The 13,527-nt window shown below is 40.7% G+C and overlaps 1 protein-coding gene across 3 annotated transcripts; it reads left to right on the plus strand.

Annotated features, from left to right (window-relative positions):
• Positions 1-27: 27 nt before the first annotated feature.
• Positions 28-10,590, plus strand: Ctxn2 (cortexin 2). 3 transcript variants are annotated; one of them, XM_076929668.1, is made up of 2 exons: positions 28-591; positions 10,150-10,590. In XM_076929668.1, the coding sequence occupies exon 2, from the start codon at positions 10,204-10,206 to the stop codon at positions 10,450-10,452; it is 249 nt and encodes an 82-aa protein (XP_076785783.1). In that variant the 5' UTR covers positions 28-591; positions 10,150-10,203; the 3' UTR covers positions 10,453-10,590. The 3 variants fall into 3 exon arrangements, with proteins under 3 accessions (XP_076785783.1, XP_076785784.1, XP_034352722.1); XM_076929669.1 differs by lacking the exon at positions 28-591 and adding an exon at positions 818-932; XM_034496831.2 differs by lacking the exon at positions 28-591 and adding an exon at positions 980-1,157.
• The last annotated feature ends 2,937 nt before the right edge of the window (positions 10,591-13,527 follow it).

Below are 13,527 nucleotides of genomic sequence, written 5' to 3' on the forward strand. Positions count from 1 at the left end.
AAGGGAACATAAAAATCTAGTGCCTTCCAACAACCCGAGACTGCTGTTTTCCACTCATAACGAAATGCCTTCGGCACAGCTGGGGACATAAAAGAGGCAAGGATTTTCGCAATGGATTAATTAAATCCTCACTACCCTAAGAAACACAAATAATGACGAAACCTGATTGCTAAGCTTCGGGATGCGACGTGAGTGAAAATGAGCCCTTGTTTTTGCTTTTTCTAACCGACCTGAAGAGCAGACCCTGTTGCTGCTGTTAGCGTCCCTTCCCCATCTCACGTCCCACCTCTTTGCTTTCACATGTACACACTCGCAAATATTTACACATTGTCACATCGGAGAAAGGCACACATGCACACACATTTTCCTGCAAACACTCGCGCACAGGTCCTTCCGCGGCTGCCCGTGTACTGTCTCTCACCCAGACACAGACATTTACACATGTAGGCCAGGAAAGCACTACCCACGGTCCTGTGACTCCACGCAGGTCCTCAGAACACGCTGTTTACACCGAACCGATCGGCGAGCACAGACAAACCTGCCAACAAGTCCACTGGCTGGAATCCATCTCCATGGCAACAAACATGGAAGGTGAGCCCATCCATCCCCGCTGCCTGCGAAGTAACTTTCTCCCCCTTCCTCAGCATTCACCAACAGGGTTCCAGCGCCAGTCCTCAGGAGAAGGTGTCCTTTTTCTCTTGGATTTCAGAAACAAGAGAGCCGAGTGGGGGGCAGGGAGAGTCTGTAGGTTTAGTGAGCTCAAATTCTGAAAAGAAACGAATGCTTCTGCAGCTGCTGATGCTGTCAAAAAAGAAAATAGAAAGGAAATGTGTTGTGTGTATACAGATTGCTGATGTTTCTCTCATGTCTTGTAGGAAGTTTCCATGCTTCCTGCAGCCTAATATGTAGAAGACAACTGGCGACAACGCAAGGTAGAATACTAGCAATGGTATAGGCTTCTTTAGTGAGGATTTTCAGATCGAGCTTACCAGTGTTTTGGAAGGAATGGGTGTCTGAGGAGCCAGCCAAATATTCTCTTAAGGAAAATCTCTCCAGATTGACGTCTCCAGGGCTTTGGGGTAGATTCTTGAAGATCCGAGATTTTGGAACTCTAGGAAATCAAAATGCTTGTACCTCAGCATGATGAAGACATCTGGGTTTGTAATTTAAGGTTTTTTTTTTATTCCAACACATCCATTTCTAAATGATGCTGGGTACAGATGTGGCCTCAGTAATGCTTTCTGCTGTTCCTTATTTAAATAGGATTTAGCAACCTTTAATATTTGATGAAGAGTCTGTTGTTTATGTACAGAAGGGCTTGTGATTTTTTTTTAAGCTTGAGTTTGCATGTCTCATTTCATAAAATTACAAGTATTCTCTCATTAGAGTGCAATCATCTTGCACTCCAAGTGTAACTATATCAGATGTAATGTTTGTGATGTTATTGCTAGATAAATAAACAAGAGGGGAAAACCTGTTGATTAAAATAAAGACATGGGAGGTTCTCGTGTGTTTTTACGAGGTGCCTACACTTTACCATTAGCTTCTGCAATTGCATGCTATTGTGTGGCAATTAAATAACTGTTTCTGAAAAAAATGAATTTGATGGATCCTAATTAGTAAATAATCTACAGAGAAAAAACTTACCTACCACATTCACTCATGGACATGAAAGGCTACATAGCAGGTATAAAATACTCTGTGGTCAGCTACTGGCAATAATATGATGTAAATAACTGAGCACAGAGGACTTTGTTGCTGTTGTTGTCGGTTATTTGTTGCTAACTACAAAATAACCCCATGACACCGGGCCCTGTAATATCTACAGGTACTGCCATGGGCCCCTGCTATGACTCATCAGGACTCACGGAGCCCTGTATCTGATGTTTGCCATGAAAGAAAAGAGACACACTGAATGTGTTTGCTCACTGCCAAAGCATCCAATCATTGATTCCAATGAACAATGTTTTATCAGGAGCAGAAGTCATATAACAATATACTTTAATATTTCAATCATTATATAGAGGAATGCCTACTGTTAATCAGGGCACTGTTGATGATGTTAGCCACTTAAAGTAATCCAAGGTGTATCACACTTAAAGTAAATTTCACCTGGATTCGGCTTACATTCAACCCCCCCCCCTTAAAAAAATTCACTTATTCTTTTTACAACTATTGTTTTTCATATGGTTTTTGTTTAAAAAAAAAACAATTCATAGTTTTGTAATCTACATTTTTCATTTCACTCATATTCTATGTCTCAGTGAACATGGTATTAAAATATTGTTTTCCTCCTGACATCAGCTTTACAATATCTGTTCTATGTAACCTAATGAGTCTGTACTTCTTTATCTCTTCCAATTACCAAAAAATGAAAATATGTCTTAATCCCAGGTGAAAAGTGGTTTTGAGACCTTATTCATCATGAAGTAGTCAGTGTTGTAACTGAGGACTTCCATTTGTTTATGATATTCTTACTGACAATATATTATATAATATTTACTCCATACTAATGGAAAGGACAAAGCTCTGAAGACTTACTGATATGTTTTCAAAAACTTCAGACTTCGTTGCTATTGGAATGAGACATGGAATTCATTTTGTGTGTCAAATAAAATATAAAAGCTTGGGAACTTCTTTTTAAAAAAAAAAAAAAAGCGAGGCCTCAAGCACAAGTGTTTCATGTGCTCGATGCAGGTCTTGAATATGAAGACCAATGGGCTTCCATGTTTGCTTTTATCAGCCTATGCAGAGAGAGCTGGCCTCAGCAAGCACGGTTCTTTTGGACATTTATATTTCTCCTTTTCAACCATTCTACTAGATTCGACTGTTTTTTTTTTTTTTTAAAGAACATTAAAGTCTAAGTTTTTCCTTTTAAGATATTAACAAAATCATCCTTTCTCAAGTCAATGTTTGTTTAAAAATGGAAGCTACAACAGTTCTTTAAACATTAGATGAATTGACTTAACTCTCCTTTGAAAAAAGCAAATATCCAGTTATGTCCTTATTGAAAACGATTAAATTTGAGTGCATTATTCTTGTGTGCCTTTAACTTTTATGCAAATACAATTTGTTTTGTCAAATTTTATTACCGTCCAATTCCCATCCTCTCTTTAACCATTATACCACATTTCCTTCAATCCATTAACATTCTAGAATTTTCTATACTGGTGAAACAATTCTGATATCAGGCCTCCTTTGTCAGTGCTGTTTCCATTCTCACTTCAGAATTAGAAAGTTTTTCAATGTTTCATCTAGAAAGTGTGGGTTTCTTAGCTCTGTGTGGATTCTTACTGTGGATTTATTTGTGATCCTGAGCACTTCTTATGAGTCCACTGGGAGGTTAGTTTCCCTCTGCAAGGGGAACACGGATTATGGATTATTGCTAATTTGGTTTTCCTACATTCAACCCTACCCAGTAACAGCAAAGAGCATCTTGCTGGACTTGCAACATCTTGTTGCAAACAAAGAGCATCTTGTCCTGGACCCACTTTGAGCAAGTCTATCCTAGAATACACTTCAGATGCCTACTTCAATGTTCTCTCTCAACAATCGCCTCTCTTAAGCTTAAGGTTGCAAATCTTTCTGAGGAATGGAATCTCTCTGTCATGCCTTTATTCATCTCTGCCAGTTTTACTCGATGATCACACTCTAAGTATTAACACTACTAGGGATGCCATGTTGCACAAAAGGATCTGAGTTGACTCCTTACCTGAGAACCACAAGTTGACAATGCCCAAATTTACATTTATGTTATAAATCTATAATGTTTCTTCTTTTCTTCATTCTGCTTAGGGAAAATGCTGTTTTCACATTTGTTCAAGCTCAGTAGAGCAGAGCTACCACTGACGGATCTCTTCTCACGGTCCACTACATTTCACCAGGTGTTGAATCCTGTCTTGATAAATAGCCTTCAAACCCACACCCTCTTCCACATACTTGACTCATATAGCCCTTCATTGATTGCTTCTCACATGAAGTGTTGTTTTTGATCCCTTCTAAATATGTAAGATAAGAAAATTAATCAATATGGTTGCTGAGATGAAATATATGTAAGTCACTACCACATGAGAGAAATGCAACAGATGTTGAATGTAATTTGCTTTCTTCATTACCCATAAGAAGACTGAATTGTTTTATTCTTGGTGGAACATTGCTCCTCTCTCTCTTGTTAGCCAGAAGCTATTTGAGAGGAAAAGTGATATCTACTCCCATGTAACATAAATATTTTGAATACTGATTACCTATGAAATCATTTTTTGTTTGACTGGGGTATAATAATGACATTAACATTCTGGGTCCTTTGTTCCCATTCAAGTTAAGATTGTCTCTACTTTTCTTTTTTTTTTTTTTTTTTTTTTTTTTTTTTTTTTTTTTGGTTTTTTCGAGACAGGATTTCTCTGTGTAGCCCTGGCTGTCCTGGAACTCACTCTGTAGACCAGGCTGGCCTCGAACTCAGAAATCCACCTGTCTCTGCCTCCCAAGTGCTGGGATTAAAGGTGTGCGCCACCACCGCCCGGCCGTCTCTACTTTTCAAGTGACCACTTTATATCTTCAACTTAAGTGACTTTTTGATTAATTGCAATTTAAATATTTATTTCATGTGAATTATCAAACGATATCTCTTCCATTTTCAGTTGATATATTTCAGTCCTTTATATTAAAACATGAGAACTTGTATTTCTGCTAATGTCAGAATTTAAGTCATCAGAACTGTTTTGAATCTCAACTCTGGTAGCTCCATATGATTTCAGCCAAGTTTTACGTTGAAGCTTGTAATCATCACTTCAGTGTCTTCAACCTAGTCACTGTTCTGAAGCATGTAAGAGTAGGTAGGTAAGACTAGACCTTGTGATACTACACTGAAGACCTGTCTTCATGATTACAGAGCCCAGTATTTATTACGATAGCCTAATGAATTGTGAATCTGCATAAAACTCTACAAACCAGGCATGTCTCAAATCTTCCTTGCAAAGAGATTATAAAAGAAGGTCCACAAATTGTCAAAGTCACTAAATCATGCTGTCCCATGTCCCCAGTTCATTATGCTAGCAACAAGTTAACAAAAGGCTAATTTAGCTGTTTCTATCTGAAGTTTTCCTCAAAGACCCATCTGTTAAAGCCATGACTCCAAGCCATGGGGTTATTGGGAAAAAATAAAAACTTTAAGAGGAGATGGGCTTTGTTGAAAGGAAGTTAGGTCACTGTAGAGATGACCATGAAAAAGACAGTAAGACCCTGGTCCTTCCTTCCCTCCAGCTTCTAAGTGAACAGCCCTCCTGTGCCACACTCCAGAACCAAAAGCAGGGTCATACAAATCAGAGAGCCAGCATGAGCTTTTTCTCTTTTAAGTTGATGATTTGCTATTTGCCTGAATGGAAAACTGAGGAATACAGCATTGCCTCTCTACCATTGTCTCCTCAGTGCCTGCCTCCCACCAGCAATCACCTAGTGAATGTCTCTTAGTCACACATTACCAATGTATCATTTCTATAACTTCCTCTTCCTCCTTTCAGAAAGTGAAACATTTATCTGTACTTGTAACTCTGGTCACTTTTCCACACTCAGTCATTTCTGAAAGCATATCTCCAGGCTATAAAATCCAGAGCAGGTTAAGGAGTCAAGTCTTTGCCATTTATAACTTTAAAATAATTATGTCTGCCTCTTCCATAAAGGCATAATGCTCACTATGGCACATTGTTACCAAGTTTACCAGAACCTTGCACCAAGGATGGTGCTGACACACTTCAGTCTCCATTTTTGTTTTGTTTTGTTTTGTTTTTCAATGAAAAAGTTAAGAAAATACTCTATGTTGCCTTAAACTCATTCAACCCTTAGACTTCCTGACCTCATCCTGAAAGATTTGGGTCACTTTTCAGCATCTGTTCTAATATAGCACTGCATTTCATCTGTGTTTGTTCCAGTAATAGAAAGACTGAGCACTATAAATTAGGTTTGTTGTCATGGTTACCTGTTTCCTTCACTGAGAAATTCTTTATCCACACACCTTTCACATCCCTAAACAATTCAGAAAATCTGAAGTTTCTCACAATACCCTTACTGGCAAAGGGTAACAGCCAAGGATTGGACAGCAAAGAAGGCATAACTACACCAGAAACTTTAAGCAAACTTTAAAAAAAAAATCTGCAGAGATCAAATATAAAATTGATATCTGTACTTTCTGGTACAGATTAATATTAAAATAAGATAATAATAATATAGTTTCCTTAGAAAATAAAAGGAAGTTCACAGAGTTGCTAGGAAAACTCCATGTTCTCCACCTCTGAACATGAAGAATTGTGTCTTCCCGAGAGTGCCGCATTAATCAGTTTAAGAGAGAGAGGAGGAACAGTGATTGAGCTGTTGAACTGTGGTGCTTATCTTCAAGGCCAGGCTTTGAAACCAAATGGAAGTTCTCTTGGTCATGTCAACCACTGATAAATGAAACTTCAAGTTCTCTGGTTAGTTCAGAATTAGATTTAAAAAAATAACTTTATTCTTCAAAGACTGTATCCATTGACATACTTAATTTATTCCAGCTCAAATACTGATTGACTAAAGATGATATGCAAATTTAGAAAGGGTTCTTCTTCCATTAATTCATTAACTCACTTACTGTCTAAGGATCTAAGAACAAAGCATGATGTGGCATATGTTAGATAAATTGCATCCAAAAGGGGCTTTTTGTATCTCTAGCTAGGGAGGGATTTTGTTTTAGTTCAGTTGAAACAAATGAGCTGAGTGGTTCATTGCTGCTTCTGGAGAACACAGTTTTTGTTAGTTTGCCATTTTAGTTGTTTGGTACGTTTTAGTAAGAGTAACAGAGTTGGGGCTGAAGAGATGGCTCAGCAGTTAAGAGCAATGACTGTTCTTCCAAAAATCATGTTCAATTCCCAGCAACCACATGGTGGCTCATAACCATTTATAATGGGATCTGATGCCCTCTTCTGGTGTGTCTGAAGACAGGGACGGTGTACTCATATAAATACAATAAATAGAACAATGACTGTTCTTCCAGAGGTCATGAGTTCAATTCCCAGAAACCACAAGGTGGCTCATAGCCATCTGTAATGGGATCCAATGCCCTCTTTTGGTGTGTCTGAAGAGAGCAACAGTGTACTCACAGACATTAAATAAATAAATAAATAAATTGCAGAGTCTATAGGTTAATTACTAACCCAAAGCCAACTAGATTGCTTCTCCTGTGACCAGCTATGACCCTGTGTATATGTTTACTCTATGATGTCTTTAAAATACCTAACTGCATTAAACTGATTTTATGTCAGTCTGCTTAGGCCTTTTCTACACACTAGTGAGATGAACAAAGCATTAAAATTGCTCAGGTGTTCTAAGTTTTATGATGTTAATTGTTGGAGTAACCAGATTCTGAGGCAGAGTTTAGTGGCCCAGATATTTAGTAAGAAATGCTATTGACCTCCAAAGCCTGAAAAAGGATGGAGAATGAAGCAGGTGTGGACAGAAGTTGAGTTGTGATATGTGCCCAAAGCATCCTCAACTAAAACCATGTGGAACACCAGAACTAGACACTTCTTTAGCATTTCCCTCTTTGAGTCAAGATGGTCAGCAACACATCACTCACTTGCTGGACGGCATCCTTTCCGGGAGGAAACACACCCTTGGTAGGGAATTTCTCTGCAGCTGAGGCAACTCTTGAAGGAAGACAGCAAGTGCTGGGAAGGCTGCTAGCTGCTGGGCAACAAGTCCCACACTAGAGGCACATTATAGTATCCACCAGAAAACCAAGGTTATTGGCCCCTCTGTTTTAGAGGTATTTTTATTATCTTAAGTTATGTGCAGGTGTGTAGGTATACACACAGGGGTGCTGCTTCCCTCACATGCAAAGGCACTGAGTGCCCTGGAGCTATGGTTACCCATGTATATGAGTCGCTGCCTGACACAAAAGCTGGAAACCAATATTTGATACTCTGCAAGAGTAGCGCCCCCTTCTTAACCACTGGGTATTATTGACTCCTCTTATCTATACACTCCCAAAAATGTTAAATGTACCTTACAGGGACCATTAATTTGACATTTTTTTTTTTTTAAATCAGAAGCAGAAAATATTGCTTAATCCTGTTTCCCATGTTCCCTACAAGATAAATAACAAAAGAACTCAGCCTTTGGCAAGATCATTCTGAATTGCTTAAGTAAGGCTTAAAAAATAATTTTTGAAATACAAAGCACACTTTTATTTGCTAGGGCATTAAGACAATTTGGTGGAAAGATGTTCTACAAAGAGATTTTAAAATGTTTTACCCTTTTCTAGACCAAAACGCCAGCCAATCAAAGCAGCAGAAGGCGGGAGTATCTCTGCCATTGGTAGTTTGAAGATAGAGCTCTTCTGTATCCTAATCCTCTGTAGAATACAGTGTTTACCTCTGTTTTTGAGTTTAAAAGCTCCAGGCCTTTGTATTACTCCCTCCATTCATTCTCAACTACCTCTTGTTCTATTTTAGTGTTTTTTTTAAGTTTATTTTATTTTATGCGTAGGGATGCTTTGTACATCTATATGTCTATATACCATGCCTGCCTAGTGTCCTTGTAGGCCAGAAGAGAGAATCAGTTCCCCTGGAACTAGGGTTGTAGACGTTTGTGAGCTATCGTGTGTGTATGCTGGAAATCAAACCCCCATCCTCTGCAAAAACAAATACTCTTAACCGCTGAGCCATCTCTCCAGCTCCCTCCACTGTTTTTCTGAAAATGGACAAGGGGCTTCATTTTATTTAAAGTCAACTTTAAATAAATTTTAGTTGTAGCTTTAGAATATCAATCATTGACAAGGGGGATGGGGATGAGAGTCAGTCAGGACTGGCAAGTTGTCTTAAAGTTATTGCAAAGGACACACAACTTTAACTGAGATTTTATGTTGATTTAAAGCCGTGGTTCTCAACCTTCCTAATGTCGAGACCCTTTAATATGGTTCCTCATGTTGTGGTGACCCCCAACCATAAAGTTATTTTTGTTGCAACTTCAAAACTGTAATTTTGTTACTGTTAGGAATCATTATGTAAATATCTGATATTTCCAATAGTCTTAGAGGAGAAAGAGTCTTTCAATCCCTAGAAGGATCGTGATCCATGGGTTGAGAACCACTGATTTAGAATTTTCTGAAATTGAATGCAGATGTTGGGAGGTAGTTAATGCCCACAGATATTATGCTTATCTCTTTGTGATTGTGATGTTGGGCATTGCCTATATTCATGTAATTTTTAAAATATGCTTTTATCTTTGAGAATGTGGCATTTAAACTGGGTGTGGTGACTCCTGCCTGTAATCCCAGCATTCAGGAGAGCTGAGGCAAAGGGACTGCCATGATTTCTGGGACAGCCTGGACTATAGAACTATAGAGAGAGAACCTCTCTCTTACACACACACACACACACACACACATTAACACACACACATGGATGGCTCACATCACAGAGAAGAAACTGTAAGTATGAAGCTATGCAAACAAGAGTTGAAACAAAAATAAATAAATCACTACTATTTAAAGAATCAGATTTTGTTTCAGACAAAATGGCCCTGGAGAGGTCTGGAGAGATGGCTCGGTGGGTAAGGGCACTGACTGTTATTCCAGATGGATCTGGCACCCACATAGCAGCTCACAACTGTCTTTAACTCCAAGATCTGACACTCTCACATAGATGTACATGTAGGCAAAACACCAGCGCACATAAAATAAAAAGTAAATAAGTTTTTAAAAAATATCCCTGGCAAGAGACCTTGCAGCTAGGACTTTAAACAGTGGAAACAGTTTACACCCTATTTGTGCCATTATTTCCACATGCAAAAATGAAGGGAAAACTAGGTGAAAATTCAGATCAAAGGAGTAGTGGCAACCGCCTACCATTGAATCAAAGGCATTCTGTGCTAATGCTATGATGGTCACTCCACGATTGCCTTTCTGTTTATTTCAGTATGCAGGCATGGATTTCTGTGTCCATAAACAATTCTGCATTTACTGCTATGGACTACACATCTCCAGTGCCAGTTTTATTCTGATCTATATCTGAGACCTTCAGGCATTGTTGACAAGTAAAGAGGGCTTGAAAATAATGGCTTTTATGATTTCTTGTCCAATTGCAACACATGGATGGAACTAAACTGGGTCTACTCTGTACCTAGGTAGAGAAGTGACTCCTGCAGGAACTCTGAAGAGCCACCACGATGCAGCCGTGAATGATGAGTAGCACCTACTGTGGCAATTCCTCAGCAAAGATGAGTGTCCACGAAGTCTCTGAATCCTCCCTGTCTTTGGAGCAAAAGACTGGCTTTGCCTTTGTGGGCATCTTGTGCATTTTCTTGGGACTTCTCATCATCAGATGCTTCAAGATTCTGTTAGACCCATATAGTAGCATGCCCTCTTCTACATGGGAAGATGAAGTCGAAGAGTTTGATAAGGGGACCTTTGAGTATGCACTTGCCTGACAGTGGTTCCAATTCAGGGTATTCCTACTTCCATTGAGACATGCGATAGACACATTTGTAATTAGCTTGCCTGTGCTGCTGGAGAGAGGGTCATTCCATTCATGACATTCAATAAACATCTGTGATTGATTTATCCACCATGCTGTGTACAATCTCATGTTCTCCCTGGTCTTCCTCTTCAGTGGAAGCTTCTACGAGTAGAGTATACCTCTTCCACCATATTCCCTCCTCTGATATCTGCCCTTGCTAAGGAGCTACCTGAGGAATTTTGCAAAGCAAACCCACCTACCCTCTCCACATTCCAGACCAAAGTCACAGCGTAGCTTTGGTGACCCTTGTGTTGTGTGACACTCTTTTTGGAGAGACATGAATACAGTTCTGCTCAGTCTGGTGATAGACTGGGGTCACTTCCAGGAATATGGGTGAAGGGTTACTTACAGGAGCAGAAATGACACAACAGCTGTATCACTAATAGCTCATGCCAGCATGAGCGAGTGACAGCTCACAAAGGCTGGGAACCTGTAGTTCAGGGCACAGCCTGCAGGCAGCTCCACAGGTTAGAAAGTGTCTCCTTGAGGCAGCTCTCGTGATCTGACCCTCTTCCAGGCATCTTAGCTTGTCTGAGAGCGCCTCTCAGTAGTTCTCAGTGCTTATGTTTGGAGAAGGAAAGAACTAAGGTGTCTGGTCAGTTTCAGAAACTCCCTGAAGCCTTTGGGTTCCTTAATGGAATGCTTTACCACCCCTTACAGCATTCTGTGTCTTGAGGAGCTTCTTTCTAAGATGGGGACTTGTCTCAGAGGAAATTGCTATATAACACTTGGGCTCAAAGGCCTTTCAGCCCAAAAAAGAAAGAATATTATTTCTTAAACAGGGGTCATAGGTTAGAAAGTTAACAGTGGAACAAATTCTGAAAACTAACCTTGCAAGCTTACACAGATGTGAAGGTTCTCAGAATTCTCAGCATTCTTCTCTGCCTTGAAGAACCTCTGTTGTGGATAGCCCCAGCCTTGTATTTTGATACTAATTCCCCTTTCCTGTGAAGGGCTGCAGAGGAGGTGTGAGTCATTACACAGGTGATTGCTAGTGAACCTTCTGCCCATCTTAATTTGTAAAATAAAGGCTGGAACCGGTGACTGGGCAAAAGAAGGGGAGGTGGAGAAATAAAGTTTGGGGGAGGATGACTGAAGGAAGACAATGGAGGAGGAAGATGACAAAGGAAAGGACTGAAGCAGGATGTAGAAGGACAGAAGCAAGGTCTGGAAAATCCTCAAATTATAAGGGTCTCATAAGGGGAACAGAGTAGTGTAGGGGTATCTGCACAATCTAGGCTTACAGAATATATTCATAATTACTGAATTGTGTTTTCATTGACATATTCGGGTTGGAGGTTTAAATACTACCCACAACAAACCTCCATGATGAAATCCTGCAGTGTAGCATCCCTGCCAGTCCTGCCTCACATGGACACTAGCTACACTACCCTCCTTCATGGCTAACACTAAAGAAAGAGCTCCAACATCACCCAGTAGGAGGGACAATTGCACTGAGGCAAGGTGTCCAGCCTGCCACCACTGGAGCCATGCCACCAGGAGCCAGTTGTCTAATCTCAGTGGCCTTCCAGGGAGAGATAGCCATAGAGGGTGAAACTGTCCTTGGAGAGACATGAACAATCTACTCACCTCAGTGATAGACTATTGTAAACTCAAACCACATAAATGTGCCACAAGTGTATCTGGAAAGTCAGAGAATTAAAGAAAGGTTTGAAGTTATCATGTAACACTTCAATGTTGGCTCACCCCAGCAACTAGCATCAGAACCTAGAAAATAACCAGAGGTCAGACAGTTTCCACATCCATGAAACAAGGATGAGAAGCCTGGGCACACTCTCAGGAATGCTGGTAAGAGTGTGGAAATGTAAAGAATGAAAAAGCACTCTGAAAACTATCGAGCAGGTAGATGTATCATCCTTGCTCTGTCTCCATGCCGCTCCCAATCCAGCACCAAGGGTACGAATGCTTCTCCCACGCCTGAGTTTTGCATGAGTGCTGGGGATCTGAACTCAGGTGTCTGCTTACACAGCAGGCACTTTTCCCACTGAGCCAACTCCTTGGTCTCTACAACTCTTTACCAAGACTCCTATTCATATCCGCAGTATTCCAAAATAGCAGCCCCAGCAAGATGCCTGGTGGGACTTTTGGTTTTTTTTTGCTTGTTTTCTCCCAGTAGATTTATAAAATATCTCTGTTGGCTATGGTTCTTCTGTTCCAAGACTTGACATCAAAGATGCTCTTGGTGTCCCAGGTGGTACAGAGAACCTTTCATCCAGTTGGTAATCTGTCCCAAGAATAATTCAGTAAGTTGAGTTCAGCTGACTTTGCCGGAAGGCATCTGTGCCCAAACACAGAGCAACATCTTCGTGGCATGGGTTTCTGCAGTGCCTCCCCTAAGATTGGTGTCCAACTTGCAGAGGTTCCATTAGCCCCGGGGACAACATTCATTAAGACTTTCCATTTCACAAGATCAGATTTTTATTTCAAAAAGAAGAGAGGAGGGAGGGGAGGGGGCGAGATGAAACCATAAGGAATATGTTGGGCCTTGGACGAGGTAACTCCATTTAACCTGTTACCTTCAGTCACATAGGACAGGTAGAGGGTGTGACTAACAAGTCTCCACCTCCAGAGATTTAAATATTAATGAATTATCAAAAGGCCAGGGGCGTAGCTAATTAAGTTATTCCCTCCCCTTTCTCCCTTCCCTATAAGACTGGTCTCCCCTGGCTTTTGGCGGGGGAAGCGCGTACCAGTTGCGTCCATTCACCATGCCATGAACAATAAAAGCTTTGGAAAACCGGACTCCACGTGTCCATGGTCTCTCCACCTGATTCCCAGCTTTTGGAACCCTGGAACCTTGCCGATGCAGCCGCTGGCCCGCCCACCGACAGCTGCGTGAATGTGGGATCCTCTGCTGGCGTCTCGGGAAGCCCTGATGCCTACCGCCCTGAGACTCTGTCACCGGACTCCCTCCCTCCCCCCCCCCCACCCGCCCGCGAGATTTTTTTCCCCACAGGAATGCATC

Source organism: Arvicanthis niloticus, chromosome 2 (genome assembly GCF_011762505.2).
Source record: "Arvicanthis niloticus isolate mArvNil1 chromosome 2, mArvNil1.pat.X, whole genome shotgun sequence".
NCBI classification, from domain to species: Eukaryota; Metazoa; Chordata; class Mammalia; order Rodentia; family Muridae; genus Arvicanthis; species Arvicanthis niloticus.